The sequence below is a fragment of the Callospermophilus lateralis genome, chromosome 12, assembly GCF_048772815.1.
Source record: "Callospermophilus lateralis isolate mCalLat2 chromosome 12, mCalLat2.hap1, whole genome shotgun sequence".
NCBI classification, from domain to species: Eukaryota; Metazoa; Chordata; class Mammalia; order Rodentia; family Sciuridae; genus Callospermophilus; species Callospermophilus lateralis.
The window spans coordinates 81879597-81894449 of record NC_135316.1 but is presented as its reverse complement, the minus strand read 5'-3'; the positions used below and the strand labels follow the sequence as shown (position 1 = coordinate 81894449).

The following is a 14853-nucleotide window of genomic DNA, read 5'->3' as shown; positions in this document are numbered from 1 at the left end:
ATGTTTTCTGATTTAATCCTCACAACAACTCTGTGAGGTAGGTAATATGGCTGAGAAAATTTGAAATTATCAGTAGTGAGAATTTTCTTTACAACCATGTGGATAAAAATTTATTATGAGAAAATTAAAGATTCTTAGGCATAGTAGTTAGGAAATCTTAGTGCCACAATTCTAACTTTACCAGAATAAAGCTAAAAACCACGATGTTTTCTGATACAGATTTAATTTTTGAATTTGAGTTGTGACTATTTTCTTATTTTCTGGGCTAAAAAATGCTATTATAGTTAAGACTTTGAGAAATTACAATAATACTTTTACCCTTAAAGAATTGGGTTTTCAGGAGACACAGAAATCCCAGTGGTTTGGGAGGCTGAGATAGGAGGATTGAGAATTCAGAGCCAGTCTCAGCAAGGGCTAGGCACTGAGCAACTCAGTGAGATCTTGTCTCTAAATTAAATACAAAAAATAAAATACAAACTGGGGATATGGCTCAGTGGTCAGTGCCCTTGAGTTAAAACCCTAGTATCAAATAAATAAATAAATAAATAAATAAAAGATTTGAGTTTTCTTTTTTTTTTCTGGGTTTCCCACTTTCCTTTAAATGTCATTGAAAATAACTTTAGCATGTTTCCATCACAGTTATATTACAGATAGGAAACCATGCTTACCTGATGTCTTTGTATTCCAATAAGAATTCTTCATAATAAATTCTGTGTGTGGGAAAGTTATTTTTTTTTTCTTTGTTAACTGCCAGTTTTCATTTTTGTGGCAGTTGTACTAAAGAGATAATTGGCAGGTGATGGGAATATCAAATTAGGCAGAGATTTAAAATAAAGGCAAACATGGTGCATTGTTTATTGAACATAATAATCACTAGGCTTGCCCATTTTTTCATTGGGAGTTCACAGTCTTCTTTCTCCTTTGTTTTCTAGCTTATCATGTGCACTTGTTTTTGAATTGAAGTATTGTGAGTGAAATAAACTTTGAAGTTACCCTTAACTTGTTGAAGTAATGTTTCTTCCAGTCATGTGTTTTGTAGTTAGAACTAGTTGATGACATACAGTATACTTAATTTCATACTTGCTCACTTTCCTAAGAAAGTCATGTGGCCTAATATAAAGACCCTACATTAGGGCAAACAGGATCTGGTTTTCAAATGTAAACCTTGGGCATTTGATTGCCTTGCCTATTTTCAGAAATAAAAGGATAGAACCTATACTATTGATCTTTTAACTGAAAAGGTTTCTGTTCAGGGAAATACAGGTGAACAATATATTTAAAATATCTTAACCTATCCAAGTCATATGTAAAAGCTTTACCCACTTTATTATTTGTACTGTTTTCATTTTTACATCAGGCATTTGTTTTGTGCTTCACAAAAGTTTAACTTTTCTTTTTCAGGCAGTTCAGGGTCGGTCTATCACCCAACAAGATCGAGATCTCCGAGTTGATTTAGGATTTCGTGGGATGCCCATGACTGAGGAGCAGAGGCGCCAGTTCAGCCCAGGACCCCGGACTACGATGTTTCGGATTCCAGAGTTTAAATGGTCTCCAATGCACCAGCGGCTTCTCACAGATTTGCTATTTGCATTAGAAACAGATGTACATGTTTGGAGAAGGTAGAACTATTTCCTTTATGTAAATAATAGCATTTTCACTTAAGAAACATGGCTATTTTTATTGATATCAACTGATTAGTGATTTATGTCACTGAATAATACAAATTAAGTTTATTAAAAAATTAAATATTTAAAATTTTGATAGAAACATTTTCATTGAGTTTATAAAGCTTAGGACTTAATTCAATAGGTGCAACAATTAGTTTTTTTTTTTGTTGTTGTTGTGGTATAAGTTTTTTCTTAAGTTCTTCAGCACAACTGAATATACATTTTTAAAAAATTTTTTAATTAATTAATTTATTTTAACTAGGTATACATTACAGCAGAATGCATTTTGAGTCATTGTACAAAATTGCAGCACAACTTTTCATTTTTCTGGTTGTACATGATGTAATGTCACACCATATGTACAGTCATACATATATCTAGGGTAATGATGTCTGTCTCCTTTCACCATCTTTCCTGTCCCCATCCTCCTTCCTTATCCTCTGCTCCCCTTTGCCCCAATGTTCCTCCAGCCCTATCCCCTTGTGGATCAGTATCTACTTATCAGAACATTCAGCCTTTGGTTTTTGGGGATTGGCTTACTTCGCTCAGCATCATATTCTCCAACTCCACCCATTTACCTGCAAATGCCATAATTTTATTCTCTTTTAGTGCTGAGTAATATTCCTGTGTGTATATATACCACAATTTTTTAATCCATTCATCTATTGAAGGGCATCTAGGTTGCTTCCACAGTTTAGCTATTGTGAATTGAGCTAGTATAAACATTGATGTGGTCTTAATGAAATTAAAGAACAAATATTTTAAATCTGGTATAGCCTTATATATATAAAAAAGGTTTAATTAAAAAATCAACTTCAATTGATATTTTCTTGATTTTATCTTTTTCTGTTAAAGTAGATATCATGTATGTACTATATTTATTCTTTTTTTACTTTTTTTAAATTTGGGGGGTACTGGGGATTGAACTCGGGGGCATTCAACCACTGAGCAACATCCCCAGTCTTAGTTTTGTATTTTATTTATAGAGATTGGGTCTCATTGAGTTGCTTAGCTCCTTGCCGTTGCTAAGCAACTCAATGAAATGGCTTTGAAGTCTCCATCCTCCTATCTTAGCTTCCTGGGGCCACTGGGATTATAGGAGTGCACCACCATGCCTGGCCTATGTTTATTCTTGATAATATTATAATATATAATGATAAAATAAAACTTAAAATCATCCCCTGCAAATGTATGATTTTAGAGCCTATACTATTTAAGCAGTTAATGGATTTCAGTTCCAATTTAATTTAAAAAATCTACATGAATTAATTACTACTTTTCCTCATTTTCAATTTAATTTTCTAATAGCAAGTGTGTAGCAAATAAATGAATTATGAGAGTGTATCATTTGCACATACATGTATTAAATTAGGAAGCTTGGTGGCTATAAGTAACAAAGTACTGTTACTATCAGCAACTTAATCAACTGGATGACATGCTCAGGATCCAAGCTGGCTTCTCTGCTTCTCCCTGTGTTTCTGGTTAGGATTCATGGTGGCTGCTTTAGCTCCCAGAATCAGTTGAACATAGGAAACTTGCCTAAATTAAAAGGCAGGGTTTCTTCCTTCTTCCGTTTTTCTATTCCCTCTCACATTTCTTCTTTTCTCTCCTTTACCTCTTTTTTTATTGCTTCATCTTCTCTTTCTCTCTTTTTTTCCTGGAAAAAGTCCCTCAAGAAATTTTCTCCTTATGGTCCAGCAATATCACATGTTTATTTCTAAATAGATAATAGGAAAAGGGAATGGGATTATAATGACTGGTCTATATAGACCAATATTGGATTCATTTCCTAGTAACTGAGGAGACTTGCCAACACAACTCAATAACAGAAGAAAATCTAGACTATTTTAGCAGAGAAGAAGTCAAGAATGTTGTGGAAGCAGTAAATGAATTCTGCCATAGGAAGTTCTATCTTTTGATTTTATTTGATCAGTTCTTAAGCTACTCATCAATTTTTATTTTTAATGTTATCAGCTAGGTTACCTAGGGATGATAACTGAAGAAAATTAAATACCATGAAGTATATTACTATTAATGTGAGGATTGGTATATGGAGACTAAAAAATGTAACTTACTAGTTATAGTATTAGTACTCCAAAAGTGAGTGATACCTTCCTTTCATCAACATATTGTGTCTTTGTTTTCTTTCATGGACACTTGAGAAATTCACCAAACAGAATTTCATGTAATTAAATTTTTTTTTAGAAGCTAGCACTTAGTTTTTAGGATGGGAATACTTTCTGAAATGCAAAATATAATATATAATTTTTTATAGTCCTGAAAAGATGAGTTATCATTGAGCTTAGTTTGATTGTGGGATAATCTTGTTTTTCCCCCCATTAGACAAAACAGTTCATATTCCTGACTGACATTAACTTAAAGGAGTGTATTTCTTTGAGGATCTACATTGCATGTTTTACATGAGAAAACACATTGATGACCAACTTTGATATCTTTTTCTTCTTTTTACTCAATAAGTCCAATTTACTCACACTTCTATCACGTCACTTCTGTGACTTGCAGTATACATTTTCAACATGACTGGTCTCAGTCAGGCAGTGCGACAAACTGAAGCTTCCTAAAAGGTGAAGTTTAACTATGCAATTGTTTTACTTTTCAAAACAAAACACTCAGATTTGGCAGAAATAAATACTTTGAGCTAAATTCATTGACCTAGTCATATGTCTTAGAATCTAGTTAATATCGGGCAGAGACAAATGAGGTAATACATTTAGATACAAAAACTCTGTGGTGATATGTAAATCTTGGTAGTGTTCTAAGTTTTAAATTTTTTTTACAATAACTCCATTTTAAATTTGTCTAGCTTCTCTATATTATATCTATAATTTGTATTTAAACATATTCTAATGTATTTAAACTTTGTATTCTTAAGCCAAGGAAATGTTCATTTGTGTTTTGTTTTTCTGATATTCTAGCCATTCAACAAAGTCTGTAATGGATTTTGTCAATAGCAATGAAAATATTATTTTTGTACATAACACAATTCACCTCATTTCCCAAATGGTAGACAACATCATTATTGCTTGTGGAGGAATTTTACCTTTGCTCTCTGCAGCTACATCACCAACTGTAAGTATTTTGCCTCCATCTAGTGGTTGCTTTTTATAATTACATGAATTGAGCATTTCTGTTGCATCTGGTACAATTAGCAGGTAAATTTTAACAAAACAAGTTCTCCTGAGGGAACTTCTTAACCATTTAAATATATATTCCAGCCACATATATATACTTATATGGTTATAAATATATTTATATCATATATATAAATATATATATGATTAGTTAGTGTCGGATTTAAGGTATGTGGGTTTTGGGTGATTTGGGGGAAGAGCCATATCTGTAAAAGATTTATATTTTCTATATATATTTCTTCGAATCCACTACCATAGCTAATATACTGCTAATATCCCATGTGACATTGTTACCTGATTTTACTTCCTCCTGGGTCAACATATTTTTAATCCCCTTCTTTATTTGTTTTTATATAAAATATTAAAATGTATTAATATGATAAACTTGAAAAGCATTTAGTGTTAATTGGATATATTATTTAAAATATGATATATCAATACTAACTTTAGATTTTAGTTGTCATTTTAAAAATATCTGATTCAGGACTAGTTATGTAGTGAGTGGTAGAGTACTTGCCTAGCATTTGTGAAGCCGGGGGTTTGATACCAGCACCAATTTTAAAAAAAAGAGGTATATTATTATTAAGGCTGAGGGTGTAGCCCAGCATCGAGTGCCTCAGTAGCATGCACAATACCTGGGTTCAATCCTCAGTACCACAAAAAATAAAAATATCTTCAATTCAGACCAAAACAGGAATCCATAGCTACTTGCTTAGGTAGGAAAGAATATAGAACTGTGCTTCATATATAACCTGTGTTCTTGCTGCCATATTGGAAGCCTACCTTTAATCCCAGAAAGAGTACTTTTGTGAGAGAGAAACTTGCAGTTTTTATTTAGATGTATATTGCTTGGTGAGACAATATTTCCAATTGATCTCTGACTTCATCATTTACGAGGTTTTTTTACATGACTCTTTTTCTCACTATCTTTTTGTCAATGCCACAATCACCAAAGCAATATTGCAGTTTAATATTAGCAGCTACAGATTGCATAATGAATTTATTCAGTAAGTCTACTACGGAACTAACTTGGGATGGACTGCCACAGGTCATCATTAAATCCTTAATGGAATTAGCAGCTAAATAAAGAAAATGAAACCATGAAGAACAACAAGATTGGTTGATGATTTGTGTCAAGGGCAAGGATCCTGAGGCTCATATGCCATTCCTTCTTTTTAGTATCTATTTTCTACTAGTGATTTATACCAAATTCTGGTAAAATTTTTAAACATGTATTCCAGAATTGAGATAGGAATTTTTTTCTGCTGCTATTTACTAAAGAATAAATATATCATTGTTTTCCATGTGGCAGTTTTCTTCAATATAATAAATTTTGTTTTACGTCTTATAAATATAACTTGTTATTAAGAGACTTTAAAAGTTTGCATTAAAATTTACTTCAAAATGAATTTTGAATGTTTTAAATTTGTGCAGAACAAAAGAAATGATCTTTATATAAAATAAACAGTGTAGCAAAAGATATTAAACTTTTTATAGATTTGAAATATTCACATTACCAATCTTCCAAATTTTAAAGCCAAATGATCTCTAATTATTAACATGGAGAAAATATTAAATTAGTGAATTAAATTTTAAACACGATTTATATACTATTACATTACCCATTCTCCCTATTTTATAATAAATGTATGATAAAGGTGCTGACACTTTAAAGTCTGACTCTCAAAATTATTACCTAAGCAATTTGGACTACTATTTGGAAGTTACAACTACTTATGTCTTGGACTGTTCTCAGCAGATTTGGAAATTCATTTAACAGTAGAATATTTTTTAAAAAAATGTCTTTGTCTTTATATTTCTGTCCTTTTGGTCTATTAACTGATTATACCTATGCCTTGTAGTCCAACATACATAGTTTTACATTCTTTAAATAAACTACTTCCTTAAAAGAAATAGCCAGAGCCTTTTTCCTATTCAATGTCTGGTAGAACCATGGTAGATACTGACTATTAATTTTTGTTTTTGTGTTATCAGATTGTATTATATTCTTGCTTAAAGTTGAATGTACTGGAGAGAAAAAAGATAGAGAAGGTTGAATAAAGAAGGAAATCATAACTGAAAATACTGGTTTTTGAAACTAGATTTAAAAAGACCAGAAAGAATTTTGGAATGTATAAGAGAAAAAGGAAGCGTTGGCAGCATACAAATAGAAACATTTGAAATTAATGTTTGACTGTTCTAGTACATTGTTTAAGTATATGGAGTTTTTACAATTTTCATGTAATATATGACAAATGTGAATTTTATGAATAAATGGAAGTAATGATGGCTATGATAGTAGTTGGCAAACTTTTTTTGTATGGGGCAAGATAGTAAATATTTTAGGATTTGTGGACCATATGGTGTCTGTTCCAGTTACTGTACTCAGCTGTTGAAGTATAAAAGCAACCGTAGTACATAAACAAATAGACATGTGTGCGTTTCATAAAACTTTATGAAATTTTAAAATTTGTGCTGAACAAAAATTATCTTTAAATAAAATGAACAGTTTATATAACAGGAAATGGGGCAGATTTATTCTATTGGCCATAGTTTGTTGAACACTATAGGGCATCAGTTCCATATAAAATAGGAACATTATAGGATGGTGACATCATGTGAAAATTTTATTAGCTGTTACTAATCATTGAAAACTCAGTAGATAGAACTTTAAAAAAATTCATTATTATTAAATAAGAACTTGAATTTGATTTACCAATTGTTAATTTTTAATTTTTAAAAATAATGTCACTTAATGTTTTGGTTATTATATTCTTTATATGTAACCTTTTACACTCAGCCATACTAATGATTTTTTGTCATTTGACATTTCCAATATTGAATTATATTAACTTTTGAGAAGATAAGTAGAATGCTAAGTATTCTCTATAGTTCCTTATTTAAAAAATAACAACCCAAAACTCAACCCAAGAATATGTCTTTCTAATTTCTCAGAAAAAGTGTACATCTCAGGTAATTGACTGCTTTTTAAAAAACAAGTCATTTCTCACTGAGACTCAGATATGACCTTTTTAGGAATCATGATTTAATTGAAGGTGTGTGGGTTTTAGCATAAGATAGACCTGTATTTTTACCAGGGCTCAACCATTTACCAGATTTGAGCTCAATTTTGGTGTTTTTATTTTTTTAAATGATATTAATTATCCCACACAGTGGTTTTTGAAGAGTAAGTGATATATACAAAAGTGTTTGATGTGGAATGCTCTTAATGAAAGTTTTCTTTCTTGTGTTCTTTTTGGAGGTGTTTAGTATTTTTTGGAACTAAGTTATTATGGGTGATGTACCTTATAACAAAAGTCTAAAATACTATCATCTTTTTGCTTGTTATTTTCATAAGACTGGCCTAGAAGAGGAAACTTAGATGAATATAGCATTGTATACCAGGAGTAACATTTGTATATTACCGTTGCTGTATCATTATCCTGGAAGAAAAACTTAATTGTTTAGGTTAATCTTTCTTGTAATAGAAACTTGAAGTATAAAAGAATACAGTCACACATCCATATGAACTTAATATTCTTGAGTAAGCATCACTTTTTGAGATTTCAGGTTGAATAGGTTACTTAAAATCATACCTGGCACAGAAAATAAATCAGAAAATAGTTTTAATTTCTAAATTAAACAAATAGTGTTAATTTTAATACTTTCAAAAATAGATCATTTATATCCAATTTGATCAAACTTTAATTTGAGGAAGGAATTTTTGTGACTGATTTTTTTTTTTTTGCATTATTTTGGAATCTAGTCAATTGAATCTTCTCATTTTTTTTCAATCACATTGTTCACGTTATTCATGAATGAAAGCAGAGAATCAGAGGGGAAAAAATGAAGAGCAACAAAAAACATGTATCAACCACAAATTGTACAATCACTTTTGTGATTTTAAGAAGACCATTTTGATCAACCGTCCAGAAGACTGACTGTTTAGAATTTAATTTGATGTCATATATGGTTTAATTTTGTCTGCCCCCCCCAAATTAATAGAGAATGGAATTTCTGGTTTTACTATAATATCATCATCATAAGTTAGATCAATATTTTTTCCTTTTTCTAGCCAAAATTGATGACAAACTCTTAATTTTAGTTAGCTTAATCTTTATTATAATGATATATAGTTGATAGATTTGGAAAAATGACTAATAATCCTTTTGTTTTTACTTGTGTTTATCTCATATTAATGATCATACTGTGGTTTTCTCAGAATGCTTTTGTTTTCCAGTGAATCTGCCCTAAAAATAGCACATTTTTAAATGTACACTCACTTTTGTTATCAAAAATCAATAATAGTAACAGAGAATATTATTAAATTTAATCCTCTGTAAAGTTTTTTCAAAAATATTTTTAGTTATAGATGGACACAATATCTTCATTTATTTATTTATTTATTTATATGTGGTACTGAGGATTGAGCCCAGTGCCACACACATGCTAGGCAAATGCTCTACCACTAATCTACAACCCCAGCCCCCTCTGTAAAGTTTTTATTATATGAATATGATTCTTATTAAAACTCTGAAACTTAGTATAATACATCATTATCATGCTTGTATGCAGGCCTTGTTTAGTGTATCAGTGAGTTCTTTTCTGGCATGGAAAAGGGATTTTAAGTTTAATCACTTAATTTCAGTTTTGATTTATAGGAAAAATTCTGAATGTTTGAGGAAATAAATTATAATATGATTTTCTTATAAAATTCTAAAAAGTTACTATAAATAGTTTATTTCCCAGAGGCATTATTTACTTCATTTGTTAAAATGTTTCATTAATCATCTAGCAGGAAAAGATATTTGTTTTGTAAACTAGAGTATGCATAATTTCTACTACATAAGCTATACATATATATATGTTTATATTATTTGGGCAGAGTTATTCAAATAAAAAATAAATTTTAGTCTAAATATTTAACTTTTAACCTTATGCAATTTATAAAATGAATATCTCTTCTGAGAATTTTGCTTTTGATAAAATAATCAAATATGATTTTAAAATATATTATTTTGTTTTTCAATTTTACATTATATTTTCATTTAATTTTAATAATTTCCTTTTCTTGTACTTTTTTTGGTCTCTTGTCTGTTTTTGTCTAATGCATGTCCAGGGTTCTAAGGTTAGTATTATTTCTGCAGTAATTTTTAGGTTTTTCTGTTTTAAATTTTATTTTTACTTATTTATGAAATTTTTGACTTGGTTATATTTTGAGTTTTCATACCATCTTTAACATTAAGTATATCCTTTGTATTAAGATTCACTAAAAGCTTAATTTTTCAAATTTATTAATTACTTTTTTATAATTAACTATAATAAACAAACTATTATATAATTGAAAGCAGTATTGTTACAGTCATGTATCTGATCAGATTCCAATTAAAGGAAATAGGATGAGAGAGAGTTTGAGATTTATAGTAGCTGTGTATAAGTAATCTTTATTTGTAAGCCCTGTCATAAGATGCTCATGTAATATTTCATCATATTTATAAAATTATTTCTATGTAGAATAAGAATTCTTTTTTAGCTCATTGTTTGTGTTAAAAATGCCTTTTACTTTAACATTTTATTGTTTTAGTAAAAAATAAACACTTTGTTAAATTATGTGGAAAATTGAATTATTCTGTTTATAATTTCCTCATTTTGAATGAAAGCACATTTTGAAGATTAGACCTATAGACTGGAAAATCAAACCATTAAAAAATAAGATAGATCTCATAATTTCAGTATCTTGAAATGATAATGAATTTTTTGAAGACACATTTTGAGGACATATACTGAATTCTAATGTTTTAAAAGTTATTTGGAATATTTGTTAGACCTAAGCAATGGCCACATTTTCCATTCCATTAGAGAATACTGAATTTTCAGAAAAGAGATTTAAAAATCTTGTTTTTTCTTATAAATTATTCTGTCGTGGTCATAGATTTTAAATTCATGATGCCATATCCATGCTACATATAAAATGATGCTATATATTCAGAAAGTAAAAAAAAAATACGGAATTTGCCTGGTAAAATGTGAGTTATGAATTTATTCCCTTTTAGGCCATGGATACTGAATTGGCATACTACTGTAAGTCAGTAAGGACAAATAGATTTGTATTTACAAGCTCATTTTAGCCAGAATGGTTTTAACCCTATTTGATGTTAAATGGAAGGAAGAAAGGTTGGTACATTTTGTACTACATTTAGAACTGAGGTTAGTCCATGTAGCACTAAAGTTCTTAAGTTCTTTAGTGCTTACAATAGTCACTTACCAGTTTGATTACCCATCTTGTATAGAATTACTTAGGAATTTTTTAGTTTAATCTTCCCATTGGTGTTTTTTTTTCCTAACATTTTCATATTAATATCCTTTTTCTTCTAAGCAGAAAGAAGTTTAGGTATAAGGATATACAATGTCAAAATGGAACATTAATTATAATCTGAAATCTATCACATATGCTTGCCTCATAGTGGTATCATTTTGTTAAGACATAGCTTAATCAGTATGCTTAGTGTGGATATATGCAGAAAATTTAAACAGCAGAAGTTTTATTTTTAAAGCATCTATGACTCTTCTTCACTCCTTTTAGGCACTGAGAAAATAAAGCCTAATCATAAAGAACCAAAATCATTAAAATGCTGTATTGTATACAATGGTAAATAAATTTTAAAATGTTGCCGTTGCTTACAAAACTACAGTCTCCCATGTTAAGAAAAAGAATACTTTGGAATCTTTTCTTGAAAGAGGAAATTAGATTTTTGTAACTGGCAATATTTTAGTGAAAGCATAGCTTCCAGTCTAGAGCTACTGATTTTTCTTATTGCTACTATTTTATAGGTCACAAATGTCTAGAGGAATTAATGATCCTCTTGATTATTTTTACCCTAGAGTTTTATTGTACATATAAAGTACCTAGTAGTTTTAGTTTATTCTAAAATTCATAGGAAATTATTATACATTCTAACTTGACAGCCATCTCATTTTGAGGCCTAATGAAATCACAGTATATTTTTACCATTATTCATTAGACATATAAAAAAGATAAAATATATTGTTTTATAAATGAGAGTAAGGATTTTAGGAAAGAAATATCGATCTTATCTCTTTGTGAATTAACAAAATAAAACCAAATTAATGTGAGTACGTATGTGTGGGTATTTCTAAATAAGATCATTGCGAGATGATCTTAAATATAAATAGTTTTTTATAACTAATGACATTTAAAATCAGCATTTTTAAAATATTCTTTTCCTTTAGTCAAAGATAACTGTGATAAATAAATTTGACATAATTAAGTTACATATGTATTCATTTTCACTTTTATTTACTATTTTTACTAAACTTATGTTCACCTGTAGTATATGTTATATTGTGTTTTCCATTTTTAAACAAGGCTAACTCTTCTACTTTTTTAAAGACGGAATTGGAAAATATTGAAGTGACACAAGGCATGTCAGCTGAGACTGCAGTTACTTTCCTCAGTCGATTGATGGCTATGGTCGATGTCCTTGTGTTTGCCAGCTCTCTGAATTTCAGTGAGATTGAAGCTGAAAAGAACATGTCTTCTGGAGGTTTAATGCGACAGTGCCTAAGACTAGGTAAGTCTGTTAAGAAGAGCAGTGCACATTACATAATTACTTACAGGTTATTTTTCTGCAGCACTGTGGTGCACACAATATTGATGATTATGTAATTTAGTGATTGTCTTGTAATTCTTTAGAATTATCAAATTTCAAAATCTTATCTCTTCACATTGGAATTTTCATGGAATTGGAAATCTTTAATCTTTTATCACTTAAAATATAGTTAAATATATTTGGAATTATTCTAAACTCATTGAGACAATAGCATTTCATTGAAGTGATTTTAATACAAATCCATTTATGAATTCTATTTTGATAAACTAGTACTGAGGTTAGTGACCTAGGCCCACAAACATGTCAGCAAACAAACGTGAGAAAGACATGTTTTTAAATGCCTCAGTATCTTGAAATCAATATTAATTTGGTTATTCTGAACTTTTATTTCTAAATACAAGACTGATTTCATTTTTACACATTATGAGTTTTCTCTGCTATAGGAAATCTTTATAAGTGAGTCTGGAAGCCTTATTTATCACCTCTTAAAGGTACTAATTACTTTTCTAAGCACTTTACATGTGTTAATTAATCTTCACAACAGCCCTCTAAATGAGTTACTGTATTTATTCTCATTTTACATGTGAGGAAATTGAGGCACCCAGAGTTTAAACCACTGGTCTACGATCACACATCTAATTAATTGTAGAGTCAGGATTCAAGTTCAGATGGTCTACGTCCAAAATCTGTACAACTTACTATATTTTATTGCTTTCATTACATGAATGTATTGGATGCCTGTTGTCAGAGACCACAGGGTCACCTACCATGAGGAAATGTAAACATTGGGATTTGTAGAACTTAAATATTCCTGAAGTGGGAAACTATGATTAGTATAATCACCAAGATAGTCAAATTAAGGGCAGATGCCTTATTGTTAAAATTTTAAAATCACATGTGAATTTCGTTAAAAGCTTTATGACTAAATTTCAGAATTGTGAAGAAGGGAGGAAAATAGAATAAGGAAGGATATATTGGGAGCTTCAGAGAGCATAGTTAGTATTTATTCTCTGTTCCTTCAGCTGTCTGGTAGTATATTTTGTTTTTATTTTTAGGTATATAATATAACATATATATTACACATATTGTGCTTTCATTATTATATTTCATGATTACACAATACATTGATGTAATTGATCTTAAAAGTAATTGTGAATAGGGGAAAGAGAAAATTACAAAAAGAATAAACCAGCATATTTTATTCAGTACATCAAAGTGAACAATTTGCAATAATAATGATTTTAACTTTTTAAATAGTTTGTTGTGTAGCTGTGAGAAACTGTTTAGAATGTCGACAAAGACAAAGAGACAGGGGAAACAAGTCTTCCCTTGGAAGCAGTAAACCTCAGGAAGTTCCCCAAAGTGTGACTGCCACAACAACATCAAAGGTAATCAGTCATTTTCTATGTGAAATATAATTTACTGGGAAAAATTTTTGTTTTAGTTTATGAAAACAAAGCAACATGGTATTTGTAATCAGATAGCTTTAGGCTCTGGTGCCTACTTCTCTGCTTCAAACCTATGTTGGCAAGTTTAATTAATCTGTCTGAAATTTGCATTTGGGAGGTTATTGAAGAATATACTCATAATTTCTACTTCATACGGATCTTAGGAGAATCATGTTAGCACATAGCACAAAAATTTTTTAGTTCTTTTCTATTTTTAAGCATTACATGTATTTTCAGAGGTCAGTGTATGAGAAATGCAATTTTTAAGTGGATGTGCTTTTTTTGGTGACAGACATGACAGTCAAGAAATATATATTTAATACCACCAAATATATGAACAAGATAGAATATTTTGGGGATTGTATTAATAATTCTCATTCTGCATTCACTATCAGATATTTTCCTGACATTGGCATTACATCCAGTTTTATTAGCATGATTTTCAAGGTCCTTCATGATTGGTCTGCAATTCTGTCCCTAGCTCCTGCTTGTGTATTTACCCTCTCTTTGCTTGTACAATTTTAGTCATACTTTAGATTTTATTTAGTTCACCAAAAGTTTTTTTTTTAATAACATCTTAGCTTTTTACATAGTTACCTTTACTTGAAATCTTCCTCCTTATTTTTCAGCCAGCTAAAATTAGTTCAGATCTTAGGTTTAGTTTAAATGTTAATTCTCTCAAGCTGCTTATGGTGGAGCATATCTTTTATCCCATCTGCTTTGAAGGCTAAGGAGGAAGGATCACTTGAGACCACAACCTCAATACCAGCTTGAACAACATAGCAATATCCTGTCTCAAAGAAAAGAAAAACCTACAGGGAAATGTTTTCTGACATTTCTGACCACCATCTCAATCTAAAACAAATTTCTCTGATGTTTTCATAAAACCCATATGTCTCTTTATATTCACTGTACTTATAATTAGATGTTTAATATGGCTTAGTAATTTTTTTGC

At 30.0% G+C, this 14853-nt stretch overlaps 1 protein-coding gene across 4 annotated transcripts in view; it reads left to right on the top strand.

Moving 5' to 3' along the window:
- Positions 1-14853, top strand: part of Nbea (neurobeachin) — a 622915-nt gene that overhangs the window by 196404 nt on the left and 411658 nt on the right. For 3 of the 4 annotated variants that reach the window (XM_076872611.1, XM_076872614.1, XM_076872613.1), the window contains exons 23-27: positions 1402-1619; positions 4604-4757; positions 9939-9947; positions 12231-12411; positions 13708-13838. In XM_076872611.1, coding sequence (XP_076728726.1) covers positions 1402-1619; positions 4604-4757; positions 9939-9947; positions 12231-12411; positions 13708-13838 — 693 coding nt within the window. The remainder of the gene's footprint in view (positions 1-1401; positions 1620-4603; positions 4758-9938; positions 9948-12230; positions 12412-13707; positions 13839-14853) is intronic. The other variant, XM_076872612.1, reaches the window with a different exon arrangement.